This window comes from Aquarana catesbeiana, linkage group LG12 (genome assembly GCF_042186555.1).
Source record: "Aquarana catesbeiana isolate 2022-GZ linkage group LG12, ASM4218655v1, whole genome shotgun sequence".
Taxonomy (NCBI): domain Eukaryota; kingdom Metazoa; phylum Chordata; class Amphibia; order Anura; family Ranidae; genus Aquarana; species Aquarana catesbeiana.
Window position 1 is genome coordinate 223,631,446 of NC_133335.1, and position 15,621 is coordinate 223,647,066.

The 15,621-nt window shown below is 45.1% G+C and overlaps 1 protein-coding gene across 1 annotated transcript in view; it reads left to right on the top strand.

Annotated features, from left to right (window-relative positions):
* Positions 1 to 12,509, top strand: part of B4GALT5 (beta-1,4-galactosyltransferase 5) — a 47,514-nt gene extending 35,005 nt beyond the window's left edge. Inside the window, exons 6-9 of the mRNA XM_073606765.1 lie at positions 3,038 to 3,225; positions 4,114 to 4,236; positions 4,373 to 4,474; positions 5,960 to 12,509. Coding sequence (XP_073462866.1) covers positions 3,038 to 3,225; positions 4,114 to 4,236; positions 4,373 to 4,474; positions 5,960 to 6,107 — 561 coding nt within the window. The 3' untranslated portion in view covers positions 6,108 to 12,509. The remainder of the gene's footprint in view (positions 1 to 3,037; positions 3,226 to 4,113; positions 4,237 to 4,372; positions 4,475 to 5,959) is intronic.
* Positions 12,510 to 15,621: the final 3,112 nt, after the last annotated feature.

Consider the following 15,621-nt stretch of genomic DNA (forward strand, 5'->3'; position numbering starts at 1 on the left):
GTGTATGTAAGGAGAAATACTGCATTGCTGCTTTAGCATTTTGGACTCCCTTGGGATTCATGTTATTTCTTTGCAATTTTCGGCAGTTTGTACGATTGCCAGAGGATAACTGATGTATATTGGATTATACAGTGTATGTTACTTTTATTGCCTAGATATGTTGGAGACTGCTTTTCTTTAATAATTTGTAAAAAAAAAAAAAAAAAGGTGCAGCGCTATACGTTTAAGACCAAGGTGTTTTACGGAAACTGGAGAGTGCAAAATCTGGTGCAGCTCTTCATAGAAACCAATCAGCTTCCAAGTTTTTTTGTCAAGGCTTTAGGCTCTATTCACACTTGTGCGACTTGTCGTGCGACTTTGGACACTTAAGTTGTATGACAAGTTGCACCCCATGTTATTCAATGACAGCCGTTCAAATATGTGTGATTTTAAAAAGGTTCTTGCACTACTTTGGTCTGACTTTCATGCAATTTAAGTGCCATAGACTGCAATGTAAACCCTCAAAAGTTGAATGAAAGTTGCAACCTGAATGTTATATATGCGACAGTTGTCCAATATCACTGGTCAAAGCCAAAGTCGCATCCAAGTCGCACCCATCCAAAGTTGCGTCAAAGTTGCATCAAGTTTGAACGGAGCCTTGAACAAGCTGAAGTTAGAAGCTGATTGGCTACCATGCACAGCTGCACCAGATTTTGCAGTCTCCAGTTTTAGTAAATCTCCCCCCTTATGTGTTAATAAGCATCAAAACCAACTTACTTCTTACTAATGTAAATAAACTTTGACTAACAAACGTGATAATCATGGGCTTAAACATTAAAAAAACACGGTGTCCTTAGTCCCTATGCAAAAACGTTCAATTGTGGAAAAATGCAGATTATTGCTTCCATAAACTCTGCAGAATATTGCTCTTGTGTCCCATAAGCTCCGGTGCAAATGTGTAAAAGGTGAAAAAAAAACAGCTTCTCTCATATAAGTGAACTATCCAAGTGCCACTCCACCTGCCTCATTATGTGCCGCACTCACCAGATATTGTGACCCCTTAAAGTAGAACTATGGGCAAAACCTTTTTTTTTTTCATTTTGGATAGAGCAGTGGATGGTTATAACCTCTGTCAGATTTTTTTTAACCATCGCAGAGATTTCCGTTTTCTTCCTGTCCCATAACCAAACAGGAAGTGAGAGGAAATCTCTACAAATTAAGGGATTCCGTAACCAGAACTAGTGTCCCCATTGGAAGATTTCCCCTCTATTACTTTTCTGGCGACAATTAAAAATATGGAATTTTCTTCTACTTTCACTTTCAATGATAATGGTAAACAGGAGAAATAGAGAGGGTGAATCTCCCTAACGGGGGGCTGGGACACAGACAGCAATAGAAACTGACAGGTGTTCTAATCCCTCTCCACTCTATCCAAAACAAAAAAATAAAAAGTTTTGCCTTTAGTTATACTTTAATAATAAGGTCCAATTGCGCCTAATGCTTAACACCATCTCCTCCTCTGGCACCTCCGGTCCTCTTCTCCAGTCTCCGCTTCTTTCAGCTCCAAACCACCAATGAAAGGCACCAAAAAAAAAAAAAATAAGATCCATAGATAGTGTAAAATGTTTCTAGCATACTCCACTTCGTGCACTTACTGTCACTTGGTACTTCCTGGTTTCCAAGATGACCATGCACTTCACAGAGCAGAAACTACATCACAGGTGTAGCCCCCTCCAACGCGTTTCATCATCAGGAAGTCTTTAGGGACTGTCCCCTTGTGTACTGTGAGACAGTAAGTACTGAGAGACAGTAAGCAGAGCCATTCCATGGTGGTTTTATGTAAGTTCATTAAGTGGAGTGTCCTGGAAAAATTTAAATAAAGGGTTTTACACTATCTAGGGGTATTTTTGGTACCTTCAATTGGTGGTTTGGAGCTGAAAGGAGGTAAAATTAGAGAAGTGGACCAAAGGTGCCAGAGGTGGAGCTGATGTTTTTGAGCCAAGCATTAAGCGCAATCAGACCTTAGTATTAATTTAAGGAGGTGCAATATCTGGTGAGTGCGGCAGATGGTGGGGCATGTGGAGTGGCACTTGGATAATTCACTTATATGAAACAAGCTGTTTTTCACATTTTGCACATTTGCACTGGAGCTTTTGGGACCCAAGAGCAATATTCTGCAGAGTTCATGAAGGCAATACTCTGAAGTTTTTACAATTGGACATTTTTGTATAGAGACTAAGGACGCTGGTTGTTTACTGTTATTTTATTTATTTAAATAAATGTAATTACTATTAATGTATGTATTTACATTAGAAAGAAGTTGGTTTAATGCTTATTACCACATGGTCCTAAAGGTATAGTGCTGCACTTTTTTTCATACGCATTGTACATGTTGCCCCGTTGTTTCCACAAGATTGTGTTCATCTGCTGACCATATAGTTGAGTTTCTCAATAAGCGCAAAGGTCATAAACATTACAGTATCAGATCTAAGCTAGCCTAACCTCAGATTCCTGATCCCCCTACCTTGGATCTGTGATCCCCTACATTTGATCTGTGCTTTTCCCAACCTTAAATCTTTGGTCCCCCAACCTTGGATCTCTGATTCTCCAGCCTTGGATCTCTGATCCCTCAACCTCAAATCCCAGACCTCCCCACCTTGGATCTCTGATTCCCCTAACTTGGATCTAATAATCTCCCTACCTTAGTTCGCTGGTCCACCAACCTTAGATCTCAGATCCCCCTACTTCATATCCCTGAACTCACAATGTCAGAATCAATCTTGGATCTCAGATAGCCCAACCTAAGATTTTTGATCCCCTACCTTTGATCTCTGACACCCCAACCTTGGATGTCTGGTTCCCGTACTGCAGATGACTGTGCCTACTACCTCTGATCCCATCATTTCCATCCTCTTTATTTCTTGTGTATGACATTGGGGGAATGCTGGTAAGGGAAATTGTATTCTTAAAATTCCATAGAACTTCAGTTTAGTCCTCAGTATTTACCATACTGTCCCAACTCAGCAGCTCGCTGACTTATATTGTTTTTTCTCTGCAGACGGGGAATCAGCCATTTAACCGTGCAATGCTCTTTAATATCGGCTTTATTGAAGCAATGAAGGATTTGGATTGGGACTGTCTGATATTTCACGACGTTGACCACATTCCGGAGAACGACCGCAATTATTATGGCTGTCAGAATATGCCACGGCACTTCGCCGCAAAGCTGGACAAGTACATGTACCTGTGAGTTCCCCTGTGTGACATTGCCATTGGTAACTTCCCCTTTTAAAAATGTGGGGTGCCTGGCTTCCATGCCGGTCCTCTGAATTGAATACTTTGACTCTGTATCCAGAACAAGGATGCAGATATGTATTTCTGACTTTTCTCTGACTTTCTTGATCTGCATTTCTCAGGTCAGTGACTTGTGGGAGGGTGCAGCGTGGTGCAACGGCATTAACTCACACACAGTCCAGTAGCAAATAGAAAGAACTTGTAGTCAGAATACAACTAAACACAACAAGCCCGGCAGAAGGCAGCCCAACCGGGAACAATCACAGGTGAACAGCAGATTGTAGCAGAGCAGAACTCAGCCGACCTTACAGCGTCTGTCTTGAGGGGCAAAAATGCGGGCCTAGCGTGTCCCAGCCGAAGCGGAAAGGTTTCCAGGAGGAGTAGCAGATCCCTATTCTTTCCCTTCTCGTCTGGAACCTTTCCCTGCCGCTATTACTGTCCCTGACAGATAGGTGACCTGTCCCGACACTAACAACATGCCATTCTAAATGCACACCAAACTTAGGAGGCAGGGTCTTAAATAGACTCTGCCTGACACTAAGATGGCCGCCAGAGTCACATGGGCTGTGACCCAGGAATACATAGAGGAACCATGTTCCCCTTGACTTCCTCTCCCTCTGCACTGCTGCTGCAGCTGAGCGCCACCTGCAGTGGAGAAAATAGACTGCACCCGCCTACAGACTGAGAAAGTACTAAAGCTATAGGATCAGCATGGTGATCAATATAGTTCTTATAAAAGTTGTACTGGAAATCCTCACTCTCATAGGCCCTGTCCTCTATACTCAGACATGCCCTTTCTGCCAGCTAATAGCTGCTCTGCTTTCTGTATTCTCCGCCCAGGCTACCTTATAAGGAGTTTTTTGGAGGTGTGAGCGGCCTGACGGTGGAGCAGTTCCAGAACATTAATGGTTTTCCTAACGCCTTCTGGGGTTGGGGCGGAGAGGATGATGACCTCTGGAACAGGTAAGACCAGCAGAGAACTGGGATGGTCAAGAACTGGAGAGGCTGAAGGAGAAGCCAGTGAACACACAGCACTTCCTGCCCAATCACCACTATGGTGTATAACAAAGCTCAAATATGACTCTTCTCTCCTTCCCAGGGTGCAGTATGCCGGATACACCGTGACGCGTCCAGAAGGTGATGTTGGAAAATATAAGTCCATTCCCCACCACCACCGAGGAGAGGTCCAGTTTCTGGGGCGGTAAGTCTGCTGCTTATAATGAAAAAAAAAATCATATTGTGTTGGTCAATAAAGGATGCAAAACAAATTTGAAATTCGATTGCTGCAAGCAGAAGACTCTGGGTCTTAGATCTGGGTGAGGAAGGAATTTGAGAACGACTTTAAATTGTACCTCCCTGCCATTAACAAGATCCTGCTGGGTTGCCTACAGGGTCATGTGACTTAAACCTGGTATGTTAGGTCAACGGCCTATACCTCAGCTGCCATGGCATTAGATCATATGACCTGAACTTAGGATTCTGTGAGATCTCCTTTTTACTACACACAAGTGAGTTTTTGCTCCTTCTGATACCCCAGCCCTCAACCCCTAATGCTTACAGTTGTTTTAAGTGACCCAACCTTTAAGTTAAGGTTTACTTTAAAGACTATAACAGTACCTTAATTACTACAGTTTAGGCTCCAAAGATTTGATAACAACTCATATATTTCAGGGTACCGACATAAAACTGGATACCTAAGATCTATGCAATGGACCTCCATGTTGGATGGACATATTGCACAGTCTGCTTAATTCTGCATTGTACAGCATCATACATTGTCCATAGTGACATCAACCTAAGTGATTCCTATAAATCTCCAAGGATGTGTGTAGCACCCCACTGACCTCCCCAAAGGCAAGATAGCATTTCCAGAGGCCGGCGGTGGAATAGCATTTCATCCCATCAATTTCATCATCAATAGTGAACCGAGAAAGGATATTAGGCACCAGTCACGTTTGTCTTTTTTAAAGTTTTTTTCAGAACGGTTAAGGTGGTGAGGGTTTGGGGTACCAGATACAGTGTCAGATCATTGCAGATTCTCTAGATCTAGGTCAATGTCCAGCTTCATAGTACTGACCCTCAACGCTGTAATACATTCCCAAATTTTGTGCGTCCTCCAAGTGAGTCACCAGGCCCTTCTGAGAAACCAGCCTTCTTCCTGGGCCTCCCCTGGGTCTCCTCCTTGGCACAGCTTTCTCCACGCCACACAGGACAGCTTCAGAACCACTTCAGCACACGCTAGGCCCCAAATAGGCTATTGTGCCTAACAGCAGAGGATTCCATCCAGCAGCACCTCCCTAGGCCTTAGCCTAAAGAAAGAGTGTAATTACATGGCCTGTCCCAAATATTTATATCTTCCTCCAGCAGGCACCAGTGACATAAACCTCCTACCTGTTTGTGGTCAAACCAGGTAAAAAAACCTATACCGTCTGAGCTAACTACAGCCCAGCCAAAAACTAAATTGACATAGTAGTCCCTGTTTAGAACAAGGGGATGACATGTGTATGAAGGGTCAGAAAGTAATTGTCTCCAGGTTGTACATGGGGAAAGTCATGTGACTTTCCTGAGCGACAACCTTTAAGAAAGTCACTTTCTGTTTGTCAGCCATTCTTCATCATATGATTGCGGAATTCTTCATCGTATGATTGCGCTCAGTCTCACCAGATGTGTTTTTTTTCCCCTTCAGTTACACTTTACTAAGAAGATCCAAAGAGCGTCAGAACATTGACGGCCTGAACAACCTGAAGTACTCTCCGCAAATCACCTATGAACATTTATATAAGAACATCACAGTAGAGCTAACTCCGGAGCTGGCTGTGGTGAGTGATTATTGAACTCAATAGAGATCTTGACTTCCTGACCAGACGGATCCTTCAAAGCATATGAAATGGTGGAGGCTGCGGCAGGCTTGGGAATACGCTACCATCTTTGCTGTTGCCAGTCGTGGAGCTGGCCGCCATAGAGGCAACGCTCGCTGGAAATGAAGGACAGCCTCAGCATCCACAAGGCAGCTGCATATTACCAGATGGAAGACTTTCTTTGGGGAGGACTTTGTACTTGATATTTCAAATATATCTATCTCGATGTATGCAGATATTTATGACTTCTTACAGAAGTGGCAGTATACAGTAGATAAGCTTCATTTCCTGTTTACATAGATGGGAGAAGTCAGTATTGTGATCCACTCCTCCTCCAGCTCCTATGTCCTCAGAAATGTCATACAAGGGGTTGTCCAATATGTATAATCTGATGGGGGGATACATCTTCAACTGTCACAAGAAGAGGAGCCTGAAGGTCTAACTTTGAAGTACAGCAAAAGTCACACTCCATGAGCCTAAGCTGCTTTGCCAAAAGGGGGTGCAAAGAGTCGGGAAGGCACCTCTCCCATGGGGAGGATATTGAGGTTTTACTGTACCATGATCACAGATCTTTTCATTGGTCTCATTTCTCTTCTTTATTGAGCAGGGTGGACAGTGTCTTATGATGTGTGTAGTGTGGGAATGACCAATGGCCATCACATAGGCTAAAGCGAGGCTGTTGGCCACAGTATGTGACCCTTAGGGTCCTGGTAGATGGCAGAACATACGCTTTGTACACCTGGACATTATTATAGCTAGGTGTGTACAAAAAGCATTCATTTACAACATTAACCAGCGGTTTAGGGCACAAGAACCTAGAGGAACTGTCAAAGAACCTAGAGCAGGGGTCTCCAAACTTTCTAAACAAAGAGCCAGTTTTCTGTCCTTCAAACTTTAGGGGGCCGGACTGTGGTCATTTGGAGAAAAAAATGTCCTGGTATCAGTGGGATTAAACAATGCTCCATCATTGCCATTGTTGGTATCAGTGGCAGGAATAGTGCCCCATTGTTGGTGTCAGTGGGAGGAATAGTGTCCAATTGTTGATGTCAGTAGGAGGAATAGTGTCCCATCATTGGTGTCAGTGGGAGGGATAGTGTCCTATCATTGGTGTTAGTGGAAGGAATAGTGCCCCATCCTTGGTATCAGTGGGAGGAATAGTGCCCCATCGTTGGTGTCAGTGGGAGGAATAGTGCCCCATCGTTGGTGTCAGTGGGAGGAATAGTGTCCCATTGTTGATGTCAGTGGGAGGAATAGTGCCACATCATTGGTGTTAGTGGGAGGAATAGTGCCCCATCATTTGTATCAAGGGGAGGAATAGTACCCCATCATTGGTGTCAGTGGAAGGAATAGTGCCTCATCGTTGGTATCAGCAGGAGGAATAGTGCCCCATCATTGGTGTCAGTGGAAGGAATAGTGCCCCATCGTTGGTATCAATGGGAGGAATAGTGCCCCATCATTGGTATCAATGGGAGGAATAGTGCCCCATCGTTGGTGTCAATGGGAAGAATAGTACGCAACAGTTAGTGTCAAGGAGAGGACTAGTGCCCCATTGTTGATGTCAGTGGCAGAATCTATGCCACAGTGTTACTAACAGTGGGTGGAATAATACCCCAAGGGCTGGATAAAAGCGAGCAAAGGGCCGCACCCAGCCTCCGACCCACAGTTTGGAGACCACTGACCTAGAGGAAGCGCATGGGCTGTATGTCCTAGGATATGATAAACACAAAAAAAGTGTCCAATTCTTATTGGCTCCTCTCAGCTTCTTGTAAAATCCAACAGGTCCCCCCACTGGAAGTGTTGGGTGAGATAAAAGTTTATTAAGGGCCCATTCACACCTTTCCAGTGTGGTGCTTTCATTAGTTTTTTTTTTTTTATCTCCACCTTGGAGTCATAAATGAGAAACAAGTTTGCCCCATTTTCAATGGTCCTCCCTTGGCAGAGCAGTGCAGCAGGTGCCAATGGGTGTACTCAGAGCTTAGGGTGCATCTCATCAACTTTCTGATACTTCAAACACATTTGGAAACTTTTGGTGGAAATTGCTGGAGGTGTCCGATAAGCTGAGAAAACATTGTTAGGAAATTGCCAGCTCATAGGAAGAATGGCAAGACACCAAATCCAGGATCTCAAATATGGCCAGCTGATTTTATCCAGAGAGACGTAAGTCTTATTTCCTCACTGGCAGTAATAGATTGGGAAATGGCGAATTCTGTATGGCGCGTCTGTCCTAATGTCTCATTGTTGTTCTTGTTTAGGCAGTTTTTCTCTATTTTGGGCAGGTTATCCTCATACAGAGTGTGATGCCCCAATTCCTTATCAGTTCATATGATGGGATCACACAACGCCCTAGACTCAGCTGATATGTTTTATATTAGGAAAATTTATAGACATTTCATGGAACATTTTCTTTGCTGGACAATTGTGATTAAAGAACTTCAATTGGGCAAAACAACAATTGATAGATAGATTTATAGACAGATAAAAGACACACTTATAGATTGGCACATGCTGATCTCTGGAAGATTGGGTGGACTTCCTGTCCAGGGGGAAAAGTGTGTTACAATCTTTCACATTCCAAATCTCTTCTTGTGAATCGGCTATAATCAAATGTTCTTTATTAAACTTTGTGTAATACAGTCATTTACAAAGCCAACGCGTTTCGGCCATGATTAACCACTTGCCTACAGGGCACTTCTACCCCCTTCCATGCCCAGGCCAATTTTAATCTTTCAGAGCTGTCACTCTTTGAATGACAATTGCGCGGTCATGCAACACTAAACCCAAATGACATTTTTATAATTTTTTTTCACAGAAATAGAGCTTTCTTTTGGTGGTATTTAAATACCACTGGGGGTTTTATTTTTTGCGAAATAAACAAATAAAGACCAAAAATTTTGAAAAAAAAACAAACTTTTTCATAGTTTGTTATAAAATTTTGCAAACGAGTAATATTTCTCCTTTAATGATGTGTGCTGATGAGGTTGCACTAATGGGCTCTGATGAGGTGGCATTGATGGGCATTGATGGGCACTGATGAGGCTGTACTAATAGGCGGCACTGATAGGTGGTACTGATGGGCACTGATAGGCGGCACTAATGGGCACTGGTATGTGGCACTGATAGGTGACACTGATGAGGAGACACTAATAAGCACTGATTGGCAGCACTTGTGGGCACTGATGGGACTGCACTGATAATCAGGACACTGAGGCTGCACTAATAGGCTGCACTGATGGGCACTGATGAGGCGACACTGATGGGCATTGATGGGCACTGATGAGGCTGTACTAATAGGCGGCACTGATAGGTGGTACTGATGGGCACTGATAGGCGGCACTAATGGGCACTGGTATGTGGCACTGATAGGTGACACTGATGAGGAGACACTAATAAGCACTGATTGGCAGCACTTGTGGGCACTGATGGGACTGCACTGATAATCAGGACACTGAGGCTGCACTAATAGGCTGCACTGATGGGCACTGATGAGGGGACACTAATGGGCATTGATAAGCTGCACTGATAGACACTGATGAGGCGGCACTATTGAGGAGGCACTGATGAGGCAGCACTAAGAGCCGATGCTTTTTAGCACTGATAGGTGGCACTGATAGGTGTCACTAATAGGCGGCACTGACTGGCACTGGTATGCGGCACTGATAGGTGACGCTGATGAGGAGGCACTGATTGGCAGCACTGATGGGCACTGTTGGAAATGCACTGATAATCAGGACACTGATAATCAGTGCTCTGAATATCAGTGTACATGTCCCTTTTAGAGAAGCCGGTTATTGGCTCTCTTCTCTTCTCCTCGTGCTGTCAGCTTGAGGAAATGAGTGCCGATAACCGGCTTCTGTTGACATCCGTTATCAGCTGGGATTGGACACAGCTGATCCCGTGGTGAAGAGCCGCTGATTGGCTCTTTACCTCAATATGTGATCACCAGTGTCCTGCGTACACTACAATCACAGAGTGCGCTAACCGCGCCCTGCAGCGGGCGTGATCATGAGGCGCCTTCATACGGCTATAGCGCAGTCAGCAAGTGGTTAAGGCCTGACAGCCGAAACTCGTTGGCTTTGTACATGACTGTATTACAAAAACTTTTATAAAGAACAATTGATTAAAGGCTGATTCCATGGAGCGCTAGCTTTTTCTACATTTGTTGAAGATTGAAGTTTAAAAGGGACCTTTTTTTAGCTTCAGCGTTAGAATGTTTTCTCTCTGTACCATCCAGTTAGTTCCATCAGCTTTGGTCCTACAATTCTCCTGAATGTATTCTATGAAATGATTTGGAGATATTAATTTCACTTTCAGGTACAAACCTGCTGGCTGTCAGTATTCCCAAAAAAGGGGGAAATCCAAACATGTAATGTAAATGGAGTGTCACGGTTGGGATGGTTTACTCTCTGCTGGAGGCCTTTTATTACTGTGAAATGATTTTCTACATTCTTATTGAAATATTACTTATTTTTATGTCTTTCCGATGCATTTCGTGAATGATAGATGGCAAATCTGCTGGATGGTGTGATGAAGGACTGTGGGGTGTTGGGGGGATTTTGGTGAGGATGTTGCGGGATCATGAGGGATTACCAGGTGATGGTGGATTGGCGAGATGATTGCTGGATGATGGGAATTGTTGGGGTGATTGCAGGATGATGTCATTTTATGGGGTGAATAGGAAAATTGCAAAAAAAATAGGAGATATTGAGGGATTGTGGGGTGATTGCAGGAAGATAGGGCATTACTGGGTCATTGGTGGATTGTGGGAGGTTGCTGGACAATGAAATGTTGGATGATGGGGGATTGTGTGGTGATGGGAATTATTGGGGGATTATTGAACTGAAAGGGATTGCTGGAAAAAAATGGGGATTGTAGAGATTGGGGGGATTGGGGGTGCCGTAGCAATGCAGGATGAATTGGGATTGAAGGGTATGAGGGATTTTGAAAAAAGAAAAAAACAGCGCTCGCGCATTATGCAGAAAAATATTAATAATAAATATAAATAACAAGTGTCCAAGTGAGTCCCAAAACATGACTTATACGCAGCATTCCATACACCCCACAAAATAAACCTTATATGCTCCGCTCCCCTGTGTGCAAACAAACACACACCACACTCACCAGACTGAATTGACCTCTTGTGTACACAAGAAAGTAAAATCATGCTTGTTGATATAAAGCATTTCACTAAACTGGAAGTGATGGAACTGGAAGTCCCGCCCTACGCATTTCGTCATTCATGTGCGACGTCCTCAGGAGCAAGTTTATAATTTTTTCTATGGGGGATTTCAGGATAATGGGGGATTGTGTGGTAATGAGACATGTCTGGACGATAGGGAATTGTGGGCTGATAGGCGGTATGCAGGGTGATAGGAGTTTGCTGGGTCAGTGGGGGAAGTGATGGTAGTTTTCCATGTGATGGGGGGTTATAGGGTGATGGGGGTTATCAGGATGATGGGGGATTGAGGCTTTCAGATGATGGCAAAGCTAGGTCAGTAGGGAATTCTGGTGTGATGGGGGATTGTGGGATGATAGGGGAATGTTAGGTTGATTGAGATTTTCAGATGATGGGAGATTGCTCGGTAATGGGAGTACTATGGTTTGGTGGAAGGGTCATAGTGCAGAGACTTTGATCTATTGGCCAGTTAAGTTGCCTTTTCTCACATTTGTGGCTGGAAGCTGCTGCAGGAAAAAAGTTGGAAAAATGTTTCAATGGGTAAAATCTACAAACTGATTTTGCTTGTTTTTATCACCTCTGTAGAACGCGAGAAAATGAGCAGAGATTTCGCCCCAGGCAGCTTTGTAAACTAAAGTGCCTGAATCCAGGAAAAGTCCCAAATTTCCACCTTACGCGTATAGGCACCTTAGACCGGGAGCTGCTGTTTGTGGAATGTTGTCACTTCCTGCATTACTGAGCCAATGGGATTAGAAGGAAGGACTCATTGCTGCTGCTGTTTTATCCCAGGGGGAACAATAGTAATCAGATAAGATTTTCCGAACTCCCCCAAAATCAGCTGACACACCAGCTGTAGACACGAGAGTGACGCATTGCCCAGCCATTTTGGCTGTCATCTCAGGTCTATGGTTACTTGGCAAAACTCTGCTCCTATCTGGTAGTGAGGAAAACATGCACTGTTAGCAAGCCTTGAAAACTGATGAACCCAGGTTTTCTGAATGTTGACCATGGGGGACTGACTAGCCACAGGGGCCTTGTCTGAGAGTTTGCAAAGGGGTAATTTCTGGGTGGGGAGAGGGGAAGATGACCCAGCATGCTTGTACACCACCTGGGTGTGTGTCCGATATAATCTCCTCTGTCTGTCATTCTCATGTATTTTACATTTTTATATTTATTATTTATTAAAGATTTTCAATGAAAGGTTCACAGGAGATATTCGTGTGTGTGTTGTCCTTTGTGTAATCTGGTACAAAAGTTCCATGGCATAAAACAGGTGGGAATTTGTTGTGGAGAAGGCACAGTAGATAGTCGTGTGTACTGTACAGCGCTGGAATCTTCAGCCGAGTCGCATGGAAACAGGCTGAGAAATATCTATCAAGACCAATTCACATGATTCTGTGGATCCAGGAGAAGACGTCAGAAGAGATCCCCAGCAAAGCCACTGCCAATTTAAGAATACACTATTTCCTTCCTGACACCACTGGGGTTATCAGATAAATTCACCAGCCCAATCACTCCATTCATGGATGGAGGCCATTGCTCCATATTTAGGACTCCGGGCTCAAAAGACCTGAGATGCTTCTGAGTTGCTTTAATTTTTCTTTGAGTTGCTTCAATATGGTTTTGTATTGAATGGGGAATAAAATTAGGTTGAAGGTCCATAGACACTGGTGTAGAGGAGCGCTTACAGTCACATCTACCGCCACCAACTCCTCTAAGAGTCTTCACTTAACCAGAGTGAGGAGCACCCATCTTCACTGGTGACCCCATGGCTCTCCTGGTCCAGGTCTCTCTATTGATGCATCAGATGTTTATTGTCCAGGTCAGCACAGAATGGTCGACTGGTTGGAGAAGCACAGAGACCACTACATATTTGTTACATAGGTAATTAGGTGGCAAAAAGACACATGTCCATCTACTCAACTACAAATTCCTTCCTGATCACCAGAAGTCATTGGACTTTGTACAGAGATTGAAGTCTGTAGATTTGATATTTAAGTTTTACAACTTCTTATCTGGCTTTTTGATCAGCAGGAGGTCCTTCATTTTTTATCTTCCTACATCCCACGGTCTTCTGTAAGTCCTGGCTATATCATGTCACATCATCCTTCCCAATACTATGATCTATCACTACCACCAAAGCAAAACCGCACAGACGCTGAGGGGGAAATTAACAAAGATTGGCACGTGGAGAGAAATGCACCAGGAACACCATACACAGACTGATGAAGCACCTTTCATGTCAAATCAAAAGTGATGCAAGAAACTCTATTAATGTTTCTCATGAAATTGAAATATGCTAATGAATGTGCACGGTCCTAGTGTGCTCCAAATGTTTGGTGCAACTCTCAGATGACCTTCCACTAGGATTATCTTAAATTTCTTTGGGGATTTTGGATCCATATACCCAACCTTTTGAAGAGCAAGGGCCACTTAAGCGACTTGGTAACCGGTCGCGGGCCACAATGAGCAGAGCGGCCAGATGACAGGTCCACTCTGCATATGCGACGCTCAGAACGTAAGTGGGAAGCAGCGTGTGCAGCGCAGTGCACCTGTGGCTTTCCTGCTGATGATAACAGAAGTCTATGGCTCAGTGCAGGTAACCCGCAGGTGCACTGCGCTGCACCTGTGGATCAGTTTGAAATCAGCCCACTAACCACTGCAGAACAGATATGCCCATATATACACTTTGATTTTAGTAATAAACTTACCTTTAATAACAGTCTTCCATTCCGGTTTCGCTGGCTGTCCCAGGCAGAGTGCATTTAGTATCATTCTGCCTGTGACAGGAGCCGGCGCTATACAGGAAGCATTTGCTAATGCTGCTCTGCTCTACCGCCGACCTCATTCACAACCCTAATGCTCTGGGATGGCGGGTCGTCAACCCGCGATCTGGGCTTGCCAACCAGCCATCCCAGAACAGGAGGTCGCGGGCCACATCAGGGTACTCCACGGGCCACATCAGGGTACTCCACGGGCCACATCTGGCCCCTGGGCCACTGGTTGGGCATCCCTGATATAGACAAATGAGGTTGAGTATGGCGAGAGATGAAGCTGAATTTCATTTATTTTTAATTTGTTGATTGTCCAAACATGATGGGCCTATTTCAGGATTGTTTTAAAAGATAAATTGCTGTTTATTGCTGAGATTGTACCAGGTGATTTGGAGGTCTCAGGGAGGAGGATCTCAGCCAATATTCGTGTCAGCAATGTTTCAGCTTCCCTCTTGCAGGGCTCCTTACTGTCTGCCCCTCTTCACTTTCTCCACCAGTGCTGCTTCTCACTGCTCACCTCTCCTCTCTTCATCCTCCAGGGCTGCTCCTCACTGTCTGCACCTCTTCGCTTCCTCTTCCAGTGATGCTCCTCAGTCCTCACTTTCCACCTCTCCTCCTTTCCCCCTCCAGAGGCTGCTCCCTATGTCCACCCCTCCTAATTTCCGCCTCCAGTGCTGCTCCTCACTGTCCGCCCCTCCTCACTTCTTTCTCCAGTGCTGCTCCTAATTTTCCACACCTCCTCCAGCGTTGCTCCCTATGTCCACCCCTCTGCATTTCCTCCTGCAGTGCTGCTCCTCACTGTCTGCCCCTCCTCACTTCCTTCTCCAGTGCTGCTCCTCATTTTCCACCCTTCCTCCTCCAATGCTGCTCCTCACTGTCCGCCCCTCTACATTTCCTCCTCCGGTGCTGCGCCTCAATGTCCACCCTCCTCACCTCCTCCTGCAGTGCTGCTACTCACTGCACGCCCTTCCTCACTTCTTCATCCAGTGCGGCTCAACATTGTCCACCTCTCTTCTCTTCCTCCTCCAGTGCTGCTCCTCACTGCCTTCCCGTCTTCATTTCCACCTCCAGTGCTGTGCCTCAATGTCCACCCCTCCTCACTTCCTCCTGCAGTGCTGCTCCTCACTGCACGCCCTTCTTCACTCCCTCCTCTAGTGCGGCTCAACATTGTCCACCTCTCTTCTCTTTCTCCTCCAATGCTGCTCCTCACTGCCTGCCCCTCTTCATTTCCTCCTCCAGTGCTGCTTCTAACTTTCCACTCCCACACACTTCATTCTCCAGTGCTACTCCTCACTTTCCACCCCTCCTCACTTCCTCCTCCAGCGCTGCTCCTCACTGTCCGCCCCTCTTCATTTCCTCTTCCAGTGCTGCTCCTCACTGTCCACCCCTCCTCACTTCCTCCTCGTGTGCTGCTCCTCACTGCACACCCCTCTTCACTTCCTCCTCTAGTGCGGCTCCACATTGTCCACCCCTCCTCTCTTCCTCCTCCAGTGCTGTTTCTCACTGTCCGCCCCTCCTCATTTCCTCTTCCAGTGCTGCTCCT